Consider the following 16,376-nt stretch of genomic DNA (forward strand, 5'->3'; position numbering starts at 1 on the left):
TTCATTAAGCAATTACGGCGGCGCTTTGCTGCTGCTCAGCCAGGAAAAGCAACTCGCCACGGGGCCCAGCTAACATTCGTCCAACCTGAGCTTAAGAACCGCGAATTCGTGTTTGTTCGAGTAGATCGCGTGCGTACAGCATTGGAACAACCATACGAAAGACCATTCCAAGTGCTGAAACGGAACGAGAAATTTTTCAAGCTTGTCAGGAATCAAAAAACTATCACCGTTTCCATTGACCCTCAAGCCCGCTTTTTTGGAAGAAGGAACGCAAACAGTAGCCAAAGTTCCTTCGGCGATAGTCTGCGAAACGCTGCCACCGCGAGTTACGAGGTCAAGGCAGCAACCGCATAAGGTAATATCTCGCGGGGGAGCCCTGTAGCGATTCTACAGTATGTGGCAACTCAACTTATAATTATCACTTATGAAATTTAGCAACCCTGAATATTTTAGTATGTAAGATAAAATGCAACCCTAAACTAAGAAGAGGAAATAAAGATAATGTGATTAATATCTGAAGAATATAAAAACTCCGATCAAACTATAGTACTGATATGGTCAACAGTGGCCGCGTTCGGAGGGAGCTTTGGGGTACGATATAAAAAGTTGTGCATATTAAGACTAAATAATTTCTTACCTTCTACCATATATGTATGTATATATTAATAATTATTCATTAATTATATTAATAATTACTGAAGAATATATAAACTCCGATCAAACAATATTAATGAATGCTTGCAAAAAATAAAATTATTGAAATCAAATGATCAACAGTGAACGCGCTCGGAACACGATATAAAATGTTGTGCATATTAAGACTAAATAATTTTTTACTTTCTACCATATACGTTTATATTTTAATATACTTAATAAGCCTGTTCCAGGTACTTCAGGATTATCAAGTTTTACAGGATTTACCGAAAAAGCTGTTTCCGGCTTATGGAAGGTGGCATACAGGAACAGCTTTCTGTAAAAGCCTGCAAATAGTGAAGTGCCTGGAACAGACTTAATATGATTTATTACTGATGAATATATTAACTATAGTAATGAATGCTTAACAAACAATTATATAAATCAAATAATCAACAGTGAACGTGCTCGGAGTGACTTTTGGAACAATTAAGAAAATTTTTTCAGAAGCGGTAAATGCAACTCTCGGATGTCTACAATGTCTCTGAGTGAAAGTGTCTCCTAAACCTAGCCTTACTAAAGAGAATCATATTTTGTACTTGTACATACTATAACTGCATATCTCAGAAATATTTTTTAATTTAGGACACAATGAATTTAACACCAACATATTCGATCTATGTAGTTTATTTCGCGAAAATGGTTTGTTCAAGTATTGAAGATACAGTCGTTAAATTATGAATAAATAAATTATGTTGTTGATAAATGGAGAAGGAGTTCTAATTTTAGTAGGATGCTTCCTTGCCACATGAAAGTTGGTGCTTCAATTGAACTAAATATAAAATGTGCCGGAATGGCTAATTGGAGCTTTTCCTTCCAATTTTTAGAAAACTGCAATTAATATATTTAAATATTTTAAAAATTCTATTTGGGATTTTCGCATGTATTTTATAAATACGGTAGTTATGCATATTCTGCATAGAACGCGAACTCTACTAGCATTGCATATTTTTATATTTTTTAGACTTCCTTTTAACAAATGGCCACAATAGATGGTAGACCGGCGCAATATGGGATTTCTCTTAAACAACTTCGAGAGCTCATGGAGCATCGAGGTAGGGAAGGCGTAGCAAAGCTAAGCGAATTTGGCGGTGTCAATAAATTATGCGACAAGTTGTATACATCACCAAACGAGGGTAAGTTGCTCTTAAGCCTTTAAATCAATCGAAATCAATAATTTCTTTCCATCTGGTTAAACATTTCAAGGTCTACGAGGAACCCGAACTGACATTGAACATAGGCGTGAAACATTTGGTTCTAATGTTATCCCACCGAAACCCCCAAAAACGTTTTTAACATTAGTCTGGGAAGCGCTGCAAGATGTCACTCTAATTATTTTAGAAGTAGCTGCGTTAGTTTCTCTTGGTTTATCATTTTACAAACCCGCCGATGAAGATGCACGTGAGTCATTTTTTTTTAGTTACTATCTCATTTAATTGGATATTATCTGAAATAAATTGAAGCCTTTTTTCACAAATGTGCAACTTTCAATCAATCGTTTTTATATTGCAGCCCTCCTGCAAGAAGAAGAAGACCACCATGGCTGGATAGAAGGCCTAGCGATTTTGATCTCGGTTATTGTTGTAGTATTTGTGACAGCATTCAATGATTATTCGAAAGAACGGCAATTTCGAGGCTTGCAAAATCGTATTGAAGGCGAGCATAAATTTTCGGTTATACGTGGTGGGGAGGTTTGCCAAGTATCTGTTGGTGATATTGTAGTTGGTGATATTGCACAGATAAAGTACGGGGACTTGTTACCAGCGGACGGTATCCTTATTCAAAGTAATGATCTAAAGGTAAGTAATATCGCTGTCGCATTATTTTGCGGTTCTTATTGTTTTTGCATATTATTTAAAGGTTGATGAGTCATCATTAACGGGTGAATCAGATCATGTAAAGAAGGGTGTCGACGTCGATCCTACGGTACTTTCTGGTACACACGTTATGGAGGGTAGCGGAAAAATGATAGTCACGGCTGTTGGTGTAAATTCACAAGCGGGTATCATATTCACACTACTGGGTGCTGCAGTTGACGAACAAGAGGCTGAACTGAAAAAGAGAAAGAAAGGTCAGTACTTTAATATACATACAATAAAGAGTTCATATCTTAATTTTTGTTCGTTTTTAAAGTGTTTACAATTTATCTCTACCCAGAATTTACTAACACACATTTTTTTCCAGAGATATTTATAAAAAAGAAGCATTGCGCGTAAACTTTTTAATTTGTTCTCTGCCGTGCTTCTGTATGTGTATGTCACTACCAATTTCTATTGTAGTGTATTTTCGCCAATTTCTGTAGAGGTACAAATTTACTACTGGTTATCCAGGAAAAAAGTATCATTCAAATATTCTTTTTCTCACCGCTTGCAGGACTAAATATTTCCGCGGTAATTTTCGATTATTTCTTAACACAAAATAAGTGATAGCTTGGACATAACTTGACATATCTGGTCTTAATTTCTCTAAAGTTGTTATAACAAAATACATATTCTCCAAATAGTTTTTTGATAATGATACTGTAGTCCTTGTCCAAATGTGAAAATGAGTCGTTCCCGTTACGTAGACCCGATTTGTGGGAACGACTATTAAGTTGCAAAATGGTTCACATGTACCCGGTATTTGGTATATCTTCACAAATCGGAAAACTTTGATGGCCACATCGCCGAATACCTGAATTGTGCGTACTAGGAAGTTTCTTACGCAATAAAGCCATAGCTAACATAATCTATGCTCAATCGGCCTGACTTTATACAGCTGATTTCGGTTGAACGGGCAATCCATAGTGCACACCGCATTGGTATTTGTTTGCTTAGGTGGATGATTACTTCGACCATAGCTTACGTACAATGGGTGATATGCAGTGAGCAAAGATTAATTATTTCGGCAGACTAAGGGTGCGTTCAGAAATGCATCAAGCCAAAGCATCAGGATCTTTTATTTGTAAACTAGAATTGATGGAAATGTCTTATTTACGCAACTAAGTTCCGATTCGGCTTATAACCGTGGTTGTGCATATTTGACATTTCTATCAATTAAAGTTTAGAAATAAAAGAGACTGATGCTTTGGCTTGATGCATTTCTGAACGCACCCTAATTTAATTTTACCGCGCCTTCCAGTTTACATGACAGTGAAGTTTGACAAATGTTAATATATACCCCGTTTAAATACTTTTCATGGCGAAGAAGCCAATAGTTGTGTTTTCATTTCTTCTTTTATAATCGCAAAGTTATTCGATTTGACTGTGTGAAGGTATATATATACATACGTTCATATCTTAGAAGTACATACACTGTTCGTGTACTTATCAAAATAATTGATTACTTAGAACTAGGCTACGTTCCTGCATTGGCACATTAAATCTGGGTTGATAGTACTATTGATTATTCTTCATAATTATAACTGTTTGAATACACTTTTGTTATCGCATTTTTATTACTTCTACAAATAAGTTGAACCCCTAAATTGTTCTTCATTGAAAATCTTTGCGTGTTTCACTTTAAATCGGTAAATGTTTGTGTAATACGGAATTAAAAATGTATAACTTTGACCAGATATTCTCTTCCTTTTCTTCAGTCACTTTCCGCTCTTTATATTACTTTCATGTTTTATTTTTTTTTATTTTTTTTACATATACTGCTCATACATGTCGCATGATGTGATTTTAATGATACCTCATTGATCTCCTCATCTACCTCCACCACAATGAACCGAACATATTCAAATAAAATTCGCAATCTAAAATAAAATAAACAAATTGGAATTAATGCAAATATGAAAACGAACCGAACAAATTATGCAAAATACAATGTGAAACGAAAACATTACCTTTGATAACGGCATCAATCAATCACTACTGAATATGAAATTGGATGAAAAATGTAAAAACAATGCCAAATTGCTTAAAATGGATTCACGATTCATTGTTCTATTGAGCAGAAGCTAAAAAGGCGAGAAAGCAAGGCAAAGGCTTACCAGGTGAACTTTTAAAGCAATTCTCAAGATACTACTAAAACAAATGTTTTAACTTTCACATGATTATGTAATTGCAATATTAAATATGTTGAGATATTTTGTAGAACAACACAACTTTTTGTGCAAAGGTTTTTTATAAAAGATTTTACATTTGTATCTATACATAAACTTATATTTACTAACATATTACACATAATTGTACACGATACTAATTCCTTTAAGTCTAGTTGACGAACGCTTATAAGCGAAACGGATTACTTGAAAGTTTGTTTGCAATAAAATATAATATTTTCCAATAAGGACGTTGACAGCTTTAGAGTATTAGTATGAACGCAGCCCGCTGTGGTGTAGTGGTTAGAAGTGCGCATTACCATTCCGCGTAACATCAAAAACAAAATAAAGGAAAATTTGTTTCTGATAGCGGTCGCCCTTTGGCAGGCAATGGCAAGCCTCTGAGTGTATTTCTGCCACTCTTTGGTGAATCTTGCGTTAGGACCTTTCCCCGCACCCTTATAAGCTTAGTATCCAACTCTAATCAAAAGCAAGAACTCCATATAAAATGACGAAGAAGAAATGGCAAAGAAATTTCCTTGTGTCAAATATCCTTAAGGCAGTACGCAGCTCTTAAGAAATTTGTAACGCTTTCTACTACGGTTTTCTAAAGTTTTTTTGTGGGAAAAGAGCACAAGGCAATCCATGTAGGATTCTTTTTTATACTTCTATATTCTGATAATATAATATATACTTGAACTGGAACCAATTGCGACCATTTCTTAAGAAGCCTCTTTTTCTTCAGTACAACGAATTTCCATCGTTAGAGCCACCTCATGAATTCAGTCGAAAGTTTATTGCGAAAAACTGGAAGATGATGATGTATAAAATGATTTTTAGACTCATGTTTACAATAATACCCCGAAATGCATTTAACATATTCACATGTATCTCATACTTTGGTAATAGACGGAGAGCTCATGACCAAAAAACCCATCATTCTTCAGATCGATTGAAATTTTTTTGTGAGCTTAACTTGTTAATATATTAATCGAGATCCGCAGGGCTGGCTGCTGAACAGCGGTCTCGACCATGCGTTTTAGCTATTAAAAATGTCAATAAAAACCGATTACTCAACATACTTCAGATGACTTGAAATTTTGATAGAATTTTATTTACACTATATCGAAAATTAACCCAAGGCTGCCTGCCCATTCTTATGGTAATAAAGTACTTCCAGACCATATTGAAAGTACATTGTTGCAAGTATAAGTCAACATGGGGGTGTTCAGTAATGCAGTATAATGCGCATACTGCTTTTGCAGGACCAGCAGAACGTTCAGAAATGCTAATATGGTAGCACTGCAAATGTCGAGCGTTCTAAAACGCCATTTTTCTATCAAGCGTCGCTCATCATTTGCATAAAAAAAAAATTACACTGCCGCTGATTACGCTTGTACCACGTCGGAAGAAAAGTGAGTACAAAACTAATTTTCTGTAATTTTTACAATGAAAATTTGTTAAACGTATAGTTTTGAAACAATCTTATATTATATTTTTATTATTTTCAGCGAAAATCTTAGTACGGCTGAAGTTAAGTTGCTGCTTAGAGTTCGATTAAATATGGAAGACGAATTTGCATCTGGAAGCAGAAAAAAGAGCGTTCTATGGAATAAGGTGGTGGAAGAAGTAAAAAAAATCAACAGAGACATTAACATAGACAGACACATCGCACAAAGAAAATTTTTAAATATGCTGATATCGTATAAACGTATAAAAAGCGCAATAATTCCTCCGGCAGGGAAGCAACATCTTGGCTATATTTTGAAGATTTTGACGAGGTGTATGGTACCAGGCACTCCATCAATCCTCCGCCACAAAATCTGCAAGCGTCGTTGGAGCTACCATCGTCGCCGCCTTGAAGAAGGTAATGTTGAGCCACCCAATTCTCCACCGACTTCAAGTCGTAGAGCACCACATCCTCGGAGAAACCCAAACAGCGAAATATTAAAGTTTTTTGAAGAAGAAGCTATTAAAGAGCAAACCCGACATGACGCAATGGCTGTGGAGAGGGGGAAACTTTCACTGGAGAAAGAGCGAATCCAAGCGTTGCTGGAATTAAAATCAATATTGAACCGATGTCTGCAAAAGTAGATTTTGAATTTATTTTTTATTAGTCATAAGATGAAGCTGTGAAATGTACCTTTTTAACCTTTCTAGATTGAAATCTTTTTTTATTTTTATTATTGAAACCATGTGATGTTAATTTAATATATTTTATTAAATTAAATTAAATGAAAATGAAGTCTAAAAAAACGATTTATTCCGTGTTCAGTAAGAAAATTTAGAAAAGTAAACTAATTATATGGAAGTACATAAGTATATGTCTTCCATCTACTAAACATCCAATTACGAAAGGAAACGGATTTTCTCTGCTGTTTTCAAAATTCGTCATGAGAGTTTGCTGATATTCAACAGATGGCCATTTAATTTCGCTTTTCAAATTACAAATGGCTTTGATTGTTTTGATGACCAGAGAGTACGCTGTTCCCCTCGCAATGTTGAAACGATCCGAAAACTGGCGAAAGGTGACCCTGCTATTGCATAGCTTCCATAATGTTACGTATAGACATTTTTGTAATGAATGACCACAGCGGCCAAACCTTGCAGTTACCCAAGTTGGAGACAAAGCGTCTTTCAAAGCCTTAATTAAAATAACTTTGATTACAAAATACTACTTGTGCTAAAACATGTAAAAATTTACATTGAAAGTGGACCAATTCATCCGAAAATGAGAATAAAATATGTCCTCGGGAAAGGCTTTTATTGTTTTAAAAAATGTCTCGTTTTTAGGTATTTTTCGCTTTAGCGATAGCCTTTTAATAAGAAATCTTCTTTTAAACTTTAAAAGTTTTCTTTTTCTTGCATTCAATAAAAAACTATCAGCTCTTGGCTCACAAATATCGTCCACTATTAAACTTAATAACACTTCCATGTTAGTAAAGAAGGTGTTCAAAAATGCAACAAACCTATTTGCAAATTGTCAACAATTCTATCAGCTGCATCAACCATCAAATCTGCAGTGCTGCCAACTCTGCAAATACTGCAAGTCTTAATGCATTACTGAACACACCCCATACATCAGATGCGCTGTCCTTTTAACAGCACATTGGTAATATTAGAAATATATGAAATTTCTACAGCCAGCCCCTTCTGATGGTCTTGAAAGTACTGCCAGCCCATGTTGAAAGTGCATTGTTGCAAGTATAAGTCAACATACTTCAGATGACTTGAAATTTTGATAGAATTGTATTTACAGTGTATATAAAAGGAATTCAAGGTTGCCTGCCTATTCTTATGGTCTTAAATTACAAACAGCATGTTGAAAATGCGTTGTTGCAAGTTCAAGGCACTCTGCACATTAAACGGCTAGTCATAGTAGTGTAATCGTTCCGTCGTACTAAAGTATGAAGCTTTTATACCGAACACATGCATTTCAATGAAGCTCTGTATATTACGATTCATAATCATGTTTTCGCCTAATCATAAAAACTTCATGAGTCGACGCGCCCAACATTGTAAGGCGCTTGCCGTTTTGATATCGGCATTTGTTTACTTTTTTGTGCTCGAAATAAAAATTATTTGTCATTTCAGTAGGAAATAATTGAAAATTAATGATTTTGTGCTAAAATTCGTGCCAACTGTATTAAGCCATAAATGTTTATGCAATATTTTATTGCAGAAATGTTCGCGGAAGTGTATTAGTGAGAAAGACCGGCCAGAAAATGTGTAATGTATGCGCCAGCAGGGCTTACGCAGGGCGCCCAAGTGTGCAGAAGTCGAGTCGTAATGCATTCGTTTTGACATGACAAAACGATTACTCTACTATGATTAGGCGCGTAATGTGCGGAGTGCCTAAGTCAGCAAAATTCAGATGGCTTGAAATTTTGATAGAATTGTATTTAAAGTGTACAGAAAATGGACTGAAAGTTGCCTGCCAATTCGTATGATCGTCAGCCCATGTTGAAAGTGCATTGTTGCAAGTATAACTCAACATACTTCAGATGACTTGAAATTTTGTTTACAGTTTATATAAAAGGAATTCGAGGTTGCCTGCCAATTCTTATGGTATAAGTGATAGAAAACACTTTTATATTATCTCCCTAGTTTGAAAGTTTACTTTGAGAGGACTTTAGCGGCATACAAATTTTCGTTCTTGGTGAGTTCTAAAACAGTCATATAAAAAAAAAAAATTTTATTTAAAAAAATCCTAAATGCTCAGGAGAGGCAAAAAACTGTTGATGCTGCGCAATCGAGCAGAAGTATTTTTCCAGTTGATGAAGAAGTAATTTTGGCGGATTTGGGTATATGGTCTGTGAACTGTTTTATGGAAAAGAAAAAAGTTTGGAAAAATTTTGAGTTGTGCCGGTTTTTGATTTGGGGTGCGATATGTGTCTGTACTGTCAAGTGGTTTCAAGTTTCTTTCTTTGCTTTTGCCATTTTCGCAAATAGAAAACCGAAAAGAAAATGTACCAGAATTGCTTTAGAGTACTTGAATCATGTAAATCGGGTGTAATAAGTTTGAAAAAACTAGTTTTAAAATCTTTTTCAAACCATACTATGGTGTTAGAGATTCTGCGTCGAAGGAAGAATCTATTGATATAAGCCAAATCTTGGGAGATTCTTGTATCGAAGAGAAAAGACACAAAGTTACTGAAAATCGCTATAAAACAATTAGGTAATTCTTCAGGAACTAAACAAAACTAAAAAGTTTATATAAATAACTTCGTTTATGCAATTTAACCCTTAATTAGGCGCATAGGGTCAAGGCCATTTTAAGTTGAAAAAAAAAAAATGTCTTAGAGTACTTGGAGCGTGCTCGCGCTCTTTCTAGCTTCCTAACTCCCCACGGGCTACGTAAATAAGTCACTGGCAGAACATCGGCGTGTACGCATGTGTCGCTACTCTTGTTTGAAGTCCAAAATATGTTATGTTCTTTTAAGTTAACGATAATAGTGTGCTTTAATAATTTTGATAATACACACTTCGTTTTTTATTTTTATTTTGAAAACTCTTTTCGACACTCTTATTGGGGTCATTTGGACCTCATGCTACTAATAGTGCGATTTTCTTTATGCGCCTTTTTATGAAGAGTAAAGTTGTGTTTAACTGGGTACAAATTGAGTAACGAGACATTCTAGGGCAAAAGGATCTGAGAACGATATACTGAACTCAAAATTATCTTTTCAACCACTTATCACTTATCACTTATTTCGACGATATATCACAATTTGGTATTGGGTAATAAATAAAAATAATTATGAAGTAAACTCAATTTTGGCTGTTTCAGGACGCACCAAGGATGAAAATTTTATGACCCGAAATTCATCTCTAAGTAAGCTAGGGAGGTAATTGCAAAGTGTTTCTGTCACTTATACTTGCAGCAATGCACTTTCAACATGGACTGGCAATACTTTAAGACCATCAGAATGGACTGGCAGTAGAAATTTCATCTGTTTATAATATTACTAATTTGAGTCAAAGGGCCAGCCCATCTGAAGTGTGTTGACTAATAGTTGCAACAATGCAATATCAATGTGGGCATGAGTTGATTTTCTCCGCGTAAGGAGACTTGGTGAATCAAAAGGGCTATACGACGTGGGCGCGTGATGACGCTCATTATATGCTAAGTCCTGTGATGCTCCGAGGCGACCTCCAGCCCTGATGATGTCGTGCTTGTCGACGAACGGATTAAGCGGAAGGATTTCACTCTTGGCATCGATGGGTTTTTTAGTTTTCAAATTCGTGTATTCTTCACCGTAGTATTGCTTCTGGTAGATTTTTATCAAGAGCTGTGTCGCTGTCTTAATTTCATCTGATGAAGTTAAACAAGAATTGTCCTGAAATGAAGCTTTTGTTTTTGGGTGAGTTCTTCGATAGAACCTGAAAACATATGATAACACTCTCAAAGCTCTCGGGCGATCTGAAAATCGGTCAAGAATATCGATATTATCTACTTTTGTTGATGAATAAGCGTATTTCTTGAGCGGGCCATTCGTAATTGTCTTCTTGCAACCAAGAAGGTCCCTGCCACCTCAAAAAATTATTGATGAATTCCGATGCAGGCAATTCTCTGCAAGCAAAATCGGCTGGATTCGAAGCCGAGTCTACATGTAATCAGTCCTTGTTCCCACCTTGCTCTACGATTTTCGTAATTCAGTGTGCGACTAAGGTTGACAAAGTACAAGGCGGCTTTCGTATCCACGCGAGTATGATGGTCGATTCTGTCCAAAGATATGCTTTCACTTGCCCTAGGTTGAGGTTTTTGATTACGGATTCTATGGTTTCTGCGAGCAGTACGGCTCCGCAAAGTTCCAGTCGAGGTAGCGATATAGTCTTGACAGGAGCTACTTTAGTTTTTGCCAAAAGAAGGTTGACCAAAACTTTGCAATCTCTTTTGACGCGCATGCATGCTTTTTCTGATGCGTCGCAGAAGCCACCCAGTGGGAAAATGTAATGTATAGTAATCGAAAAAATAATCAGTAAACAACTATTTTCCAATTCGGAAATGCATTTTTTTCCACACGGCGATGTCCTAAGAAAAGTGGGGCATTCAATTTTACATTACCTAGCATCGGGAAATGAATGTGATTTAATATGAAATGTTTGGGACTTTTTGGATACATTACAATGCTGATTGCATAGTTAAGAGTAATAAGTAGAATCGAGAACTCATAAGAAATACATTACTGTTGAAGAAATCGCTTTCTTAACTTCTGCATACTTAAAACTTGATATGGCAGCCCTGTTATACTTTACTAAATTTTCTCTGTACATTTTATGCATAATTTCCTTTTTCTCGCCTCTCCTTCCTTTTCCTTTTTGGCTCGGGTTTGGACTTCCGGCTCGTAAGATTTAGCGATCACAAGATTATTCTACTTATACTATTGTTAATTCAATAAATATCAAAACTGAATTTCAAGATCCGCGTTTTATTCATTCAACAATCGCAAACGGTTATGGACCCAGTTTGCCACGGCCAAAACTTTGTACACTTTTGACATCGCGTATGGAGAAATTTCCCACAATAGCGCAGAACACGATTCAGCAATTGTGGACGAAACCGCGGAGTTTTGTGAATCTATTGAAATTATAGAACTTGATTCAACATTAAATATTGCTGAGCCTGAAGCAAAGGTATGCATGTCAGAATCCAAGACGTATCAGATTCACCGCTTCAATGGACAAAACTACCAGCTGTGGCGTCGCCAAATGGAAATTTATATGGCTGAAAACAAACTAAAGAAATACATATTGGGCACTGAAACCAGAACTACGTCAAACGCGTTGGTATGGGATGAGAAAGATGCTGAGTCTCAGGCATTTTTAATGAGGGGAATGGAGTTAGACCAATTGAAGTATTTGACTGACTGTGGAACGGCAGCGCAAATGTGATCTAGACTTCAAGCTGTCCACTCTGGAAAAAGCGATAAATCAGCCCAAGTGCTCTTGGAAAAGTTTATTAACTGCAAGATGGGAGAAGAGGAGACCATGATCGACTACATCGCAAAATTACGAGACATGAATCTTGAGCAGAAAGAGCCGATTATAATAGCAAATATTTTAAGTAGTCTTCCAGCGAAATATGATCATGTTCGCACTGCCTGGTTTGCCGTTCCAAAAGACGCACAAAAGCTTGAAAAATTGACTGAGCATTTAATTAATGAGCAGGCGCTCATCAATTTACGCGTAGGTGACACGCAAAGTGGTGTGTACTAATCAGCCTACGTGGCAAAATCAATCAGAGGCAACAATACCATCACAAAGCGTAAAGGGAAATGCAACTACTGTCAAAAAGATGGTCATTGGGCCAGAGAATGTCGTAAAAAGCAAAAAGACCAACAAGTCAAGAGTGAAGGCAATGGACATTCATTTGTTCTACGAAAGGAGCCAAACGTCAAAAGACCGAAATTAGCTGACGCTGATAATTCACATTTGTTTATTTTGCACAAATCGACTGAATCGCAAAGCAAAAACTTGAATGTATTCTACGCCGATTCTGGAGCTACGGACCACATGTCTTTCCAGAGGGAGCTATTCTTTAACTATTTTGAGTTACCGGGTGAAGTATTCCACGTGCGAGTTGGAAATGGCCGCAAACTGCAAGTTGTTGGAAAAGGAGACATAAAAGTAAAAGTTTCTGTTGGATTCCAAACTGCATACACAATAAGCGACGTTTTGCAGGTTCCTGACTTGGACAACAATTTTATATCAATATCCAAAGCGAGTCAAGTTTGAGAAAGGCACAGGGCGAGTGCTCTTCATGAAGCAAAATAAAGCAGTTGTCGAGGGTAATGAAGAAAGTGGATTATATAAATTAAGTTTGAGGCCAATAACAGCTAAATACGTAAGTGTTAATGTACTTTGTTCTGAGCCAATCAAACTTTGGCACGAACGTTTGGGACATGCAAATTTTAAAACACTTCAAGAAATGAGTAACAAAAGTATCGTTTCAGACTTAAAAATTGCAGATACCTCAGGCGAAATACCATTTTGTAAAGGTTGCACTTATGGCAAACAACATCGTCAATCATTTCCGAAGACTGGCGCAAATAGGGCAAAATTACCTGGGAGACCTTCCATGTGGACTTGTGTGGGAAAATGAGCACCCCATCCATTGGGGGCGCAAACTATTTTAAGCTTTTAAAGGATGACCACTCCAGACATTGCTTTGTTTATTTTACTAAAAGTAAAACTGAAGTGCTTGAAAAACTGATGAACTTCGTGGCTGAAGTGCAAGCCGATGGTCATAAAATAAAAAGATCACGCTCAGACGGAGGATTAGAGTTTTGCAATGATGATGTGCGCAAATTTCTATTGCAACATAGTATCAAGCACGAAGTAAGTACTCCTAGAGCACCAGAATAGAATGGGTTCATAGAACGGCAAAATCGGACAGTGGTTGAATGCGCAAAAGCCATGCTGCATGAGAGGGAGCTGCCTCTGTATTTATGGGCAGAAGCGACAAACACTGCAGTGTACTTAAGAAATCGAACAGCGACTGAAGTTTTGGATAGAATCACTCCTTATGAAAAATGGTTCGGTAAGAGACCATCGGTCAAGCATTTACGAATATTCGGCTCTGATGCATACGTTTTCGTAGCTAAAGAGCAGCGCACAAAATGGGAGAAAAACGAAATCAAATATGTAATGGTTGGATATAATGACCAAAGCAAGGCTTATAGGGTGTTTCATTCGCGCGCCAGAAGAGTTTTTATTCGCAGAGATGTTCAATTTGACGAGAGATATAATCCATACAATGAGTACAGTGAACCAATGCAAAGTGGGGTTGACGATAAAGCAGTAGTAAGCAATAACGAAGAAATGCAATCTGCATCAGCGAATGATTGTACGAGGAAACAGAAAAAGAAATACGAAAATTACAGAGAGGAATACGAAACGAGGAGTGCAACTAAGCAAAAGGAGAGTGCTGGTGAGCAACTAATCGATGCTGTAGTTCACACAGTGCAGTTCGAACCTTCGAGTTTAGAAGAGGCACTAGAGGACGAAGACAGTGTGAAATGGGCAGCAGCAGTTAATGACGAATTAAATGCTCTGCAGAAAAATGAAACTTGGACACTCGTCGAACGCACTGACGATATACATGTGTTGACTAACCCATGGATTTTTAAATGTCGGTAAGAACAGTACTATCTATTGCAGCGGCGAGAAACATGCAAATTATTCAATTTGACGTTAAGACAGCTTTGCTACATGGCCACATACAAGAAAACATCTATATGGAGCAGCCATATGGATATCGACAAAATGACAAAGCGTGTAAACTGCAAAAGAGCTTGTATGGTTTAAAGCAAGCTTCCAGACAGTGGCTTGTATGGTTTAAAGCAAGCTTCCAGACAGTGGAATAAACGCATAGTAGATTTTTTGCTAAACTTCGGATTTGAGCAAGCTTCGGCTGATGCGGGTGTATCTCATTGGCAGGGAGTGAAACGTATTTTTAAATACCTCAAAGGCACTTTAAATCACGGCATATCTTTTTCAATAAACTCCAGCAATACTGCACTTGTCACGTATTGCGATGCGGATTCATTAACGATGGTCCTGTTGCCTGGAGCTCACGAAGACAAAGCGTGACTGCAACGTCTACCACTGAAGCAGAGTTTATTGCTATATGTGCAGCAACGAAAGCAGTTGTATGGCTCCGAAAATTAGCGAAAGCAATTAACTGTGATCAAATAGGTGCTACGCCTTTAAAGTGCGATAATCAAAAGGCAATTGAGTTAGTGAAAACTCCTGAATCATCTAAACGTACTAAGCATGTAGATATACAATATTTTTATTCGTGTGATATGCAAACAATAGGTGAAATAGTAGCAAACAGCTGGCGGATGCTCTCACCAAGGCTCTCAGCAGAGACAAGTTCGAAAGCTTTATAAAGCAATACGGTTTAACAGGCCACATCGTCACTAAAGAAAGCGCGAGGGAGTGTGGAAGAAATCCCTTTCTTAAGTTCTGCATACGTATAAATTGATATGGCAGCCCTGTTATACTTTACTAAATTTTCTCTGTACATTTTATTCATAATTTCCTTTTTCTCGCCTCTCTTTCCTTCTGTTCCTTTTTGTCTCGGGTTTGAACTTCCGGCTCTAAGATTTAGCGATCACTTAAGTTATTCTACTTATACTATTGTTAATTCAATAAATATCAAAACTGAATTTCAAGATCCGCGTTTTATTCATTCAACAATCGCAAAAATTACACTATTTATCTCGCATGTAATGCATTACTACTTTTCCGACTGACTCAACGTCATCTCTAGGTGAGAAGTGTACCCATCAAGATATTCTAATATTATCTATTTCGTGGTAATGTTTCGTAAAATTCTACCAGCGTTCCAAAGTAGTAGAAGACACAGTCTCATCCCAGACTGTGCCCTCTAGCCAAATACTTTGCATGAGTATTGTGGCCACGACGACTATTGGAGCAAGCCATCCTAGCGGTTCAAATAGCTTGGCGATAGCTGATAGTATCGCCCTTTTTGTGAGTGTATCGCGGTCATGGAATGGTCTTGCCATGAAATAGAATAGATCAGTAAGGGCATTCCATCTTATGCCAAGAGCCTTAACCGTGCTGGTATCTTCGAATGCCGAGAAGTCTTCACTGAGTAGGTTTGAGTCGTTCTGATATGAAAGAAAATTCAGACGCAGAATCTATGAGTGCCCGTGCAGAAAAATCTGTGCCATTGAGACGTATATTTACGCGAGCTGTTCCTAGGAGCACACCTGAATTCGTGTTAGCATTACAAGACTTAATGTTTTTGCTTTTATTGTTGTGAGTTCTATTATTAAAGCTGCGCTTTGCTTCAGCCTGTTGAGTGGATGATGCAGTGTAATTGGCAGGTCCCGGCGGCGTGCGAGTCGCTGATGCCTGCGGCTTATTTTTCTGGATGTGATGATGCGAGTGGCACGTGCTGCAATTAAAGGGGCTTGCGCATCTAGTTACGGTATGTGCAGCACCCAAACAATTCAGGCAACTGTTTTTGCTCTTCAGGAAATTAATCCTCTCATCTGGCCTAAGCTTCAAAAACTTGGAACAGCGACGTAGTTTGTGCTCATTCAAGTGAACTTGGTCACTCTTGCTTGGAATGCACCAAGTCTTTTGGTATGGGCATCTGAAGGGTTTCTTGTGTTTTGTG

The 16,376-nt window shown here is 37.2% G+C and overlaps 1 protein-coding gene across 13 annotated transcripts in view; it reads left to right on the forward strand.

The window, feature by feature from the left end:
• Positions 1-16,376, forward strand: part of PMCA (plasma membrane calcium-transporting ATPase 3) — a 669,337-nt gene that overhangs the window by 234,534 nt on the left and 418,427 nt on the right. For 8 of the 13 annotated variants that reach the window (XM_017617993.1, XM_017618010.1, XM_017618001.1 and 5 more), the window contains exons 1-5: positions 1,673-1,829; positions 1,900-2,094; positions 2,206-2,492; positions 2,554-2,764; positions 4,634-4,672. In XM_017617993.1, coding sequence (XP_017473482.1) covers positions 1,673-1,829; positions 1,900-2,094; positions 2,206-2,492; positions 2,554-2,764; positions 4,634-4,672 — 889 coding nt within the window. Of the gene's footprint in view, positions 1-1,657; positions 1,830-1,899; positions 2,095-2,205; positions 2,493-2,553; positions 2,765-4,633; positions 4,673-16,376 lie in introns of those variants that run through there. The other 5 variants (XM_017617971.1, XM_017617951.1, XM_017617958.1 and 2 more) reach the window with 2 other exon arrangements.

The sequence above is a fragment of the Rhagoletis zephyria genome, unplaced genomic scaffold, assembly GCF_001687245.7.
Source record: "Rhagoletis zephyria isolate East Lansing unplaced genomic scaffold, Rhagoletis_zephyria_1.1 Rzeph_scaffold_00032, whole genome shotgun sequence".
NCBI classification, from domain to species: Eukaryota; Metazoa; Arthropoda; class Insecta; order Diptera; family Tephritidae; genus Rhagoletis; species Rhagoletis zephyria.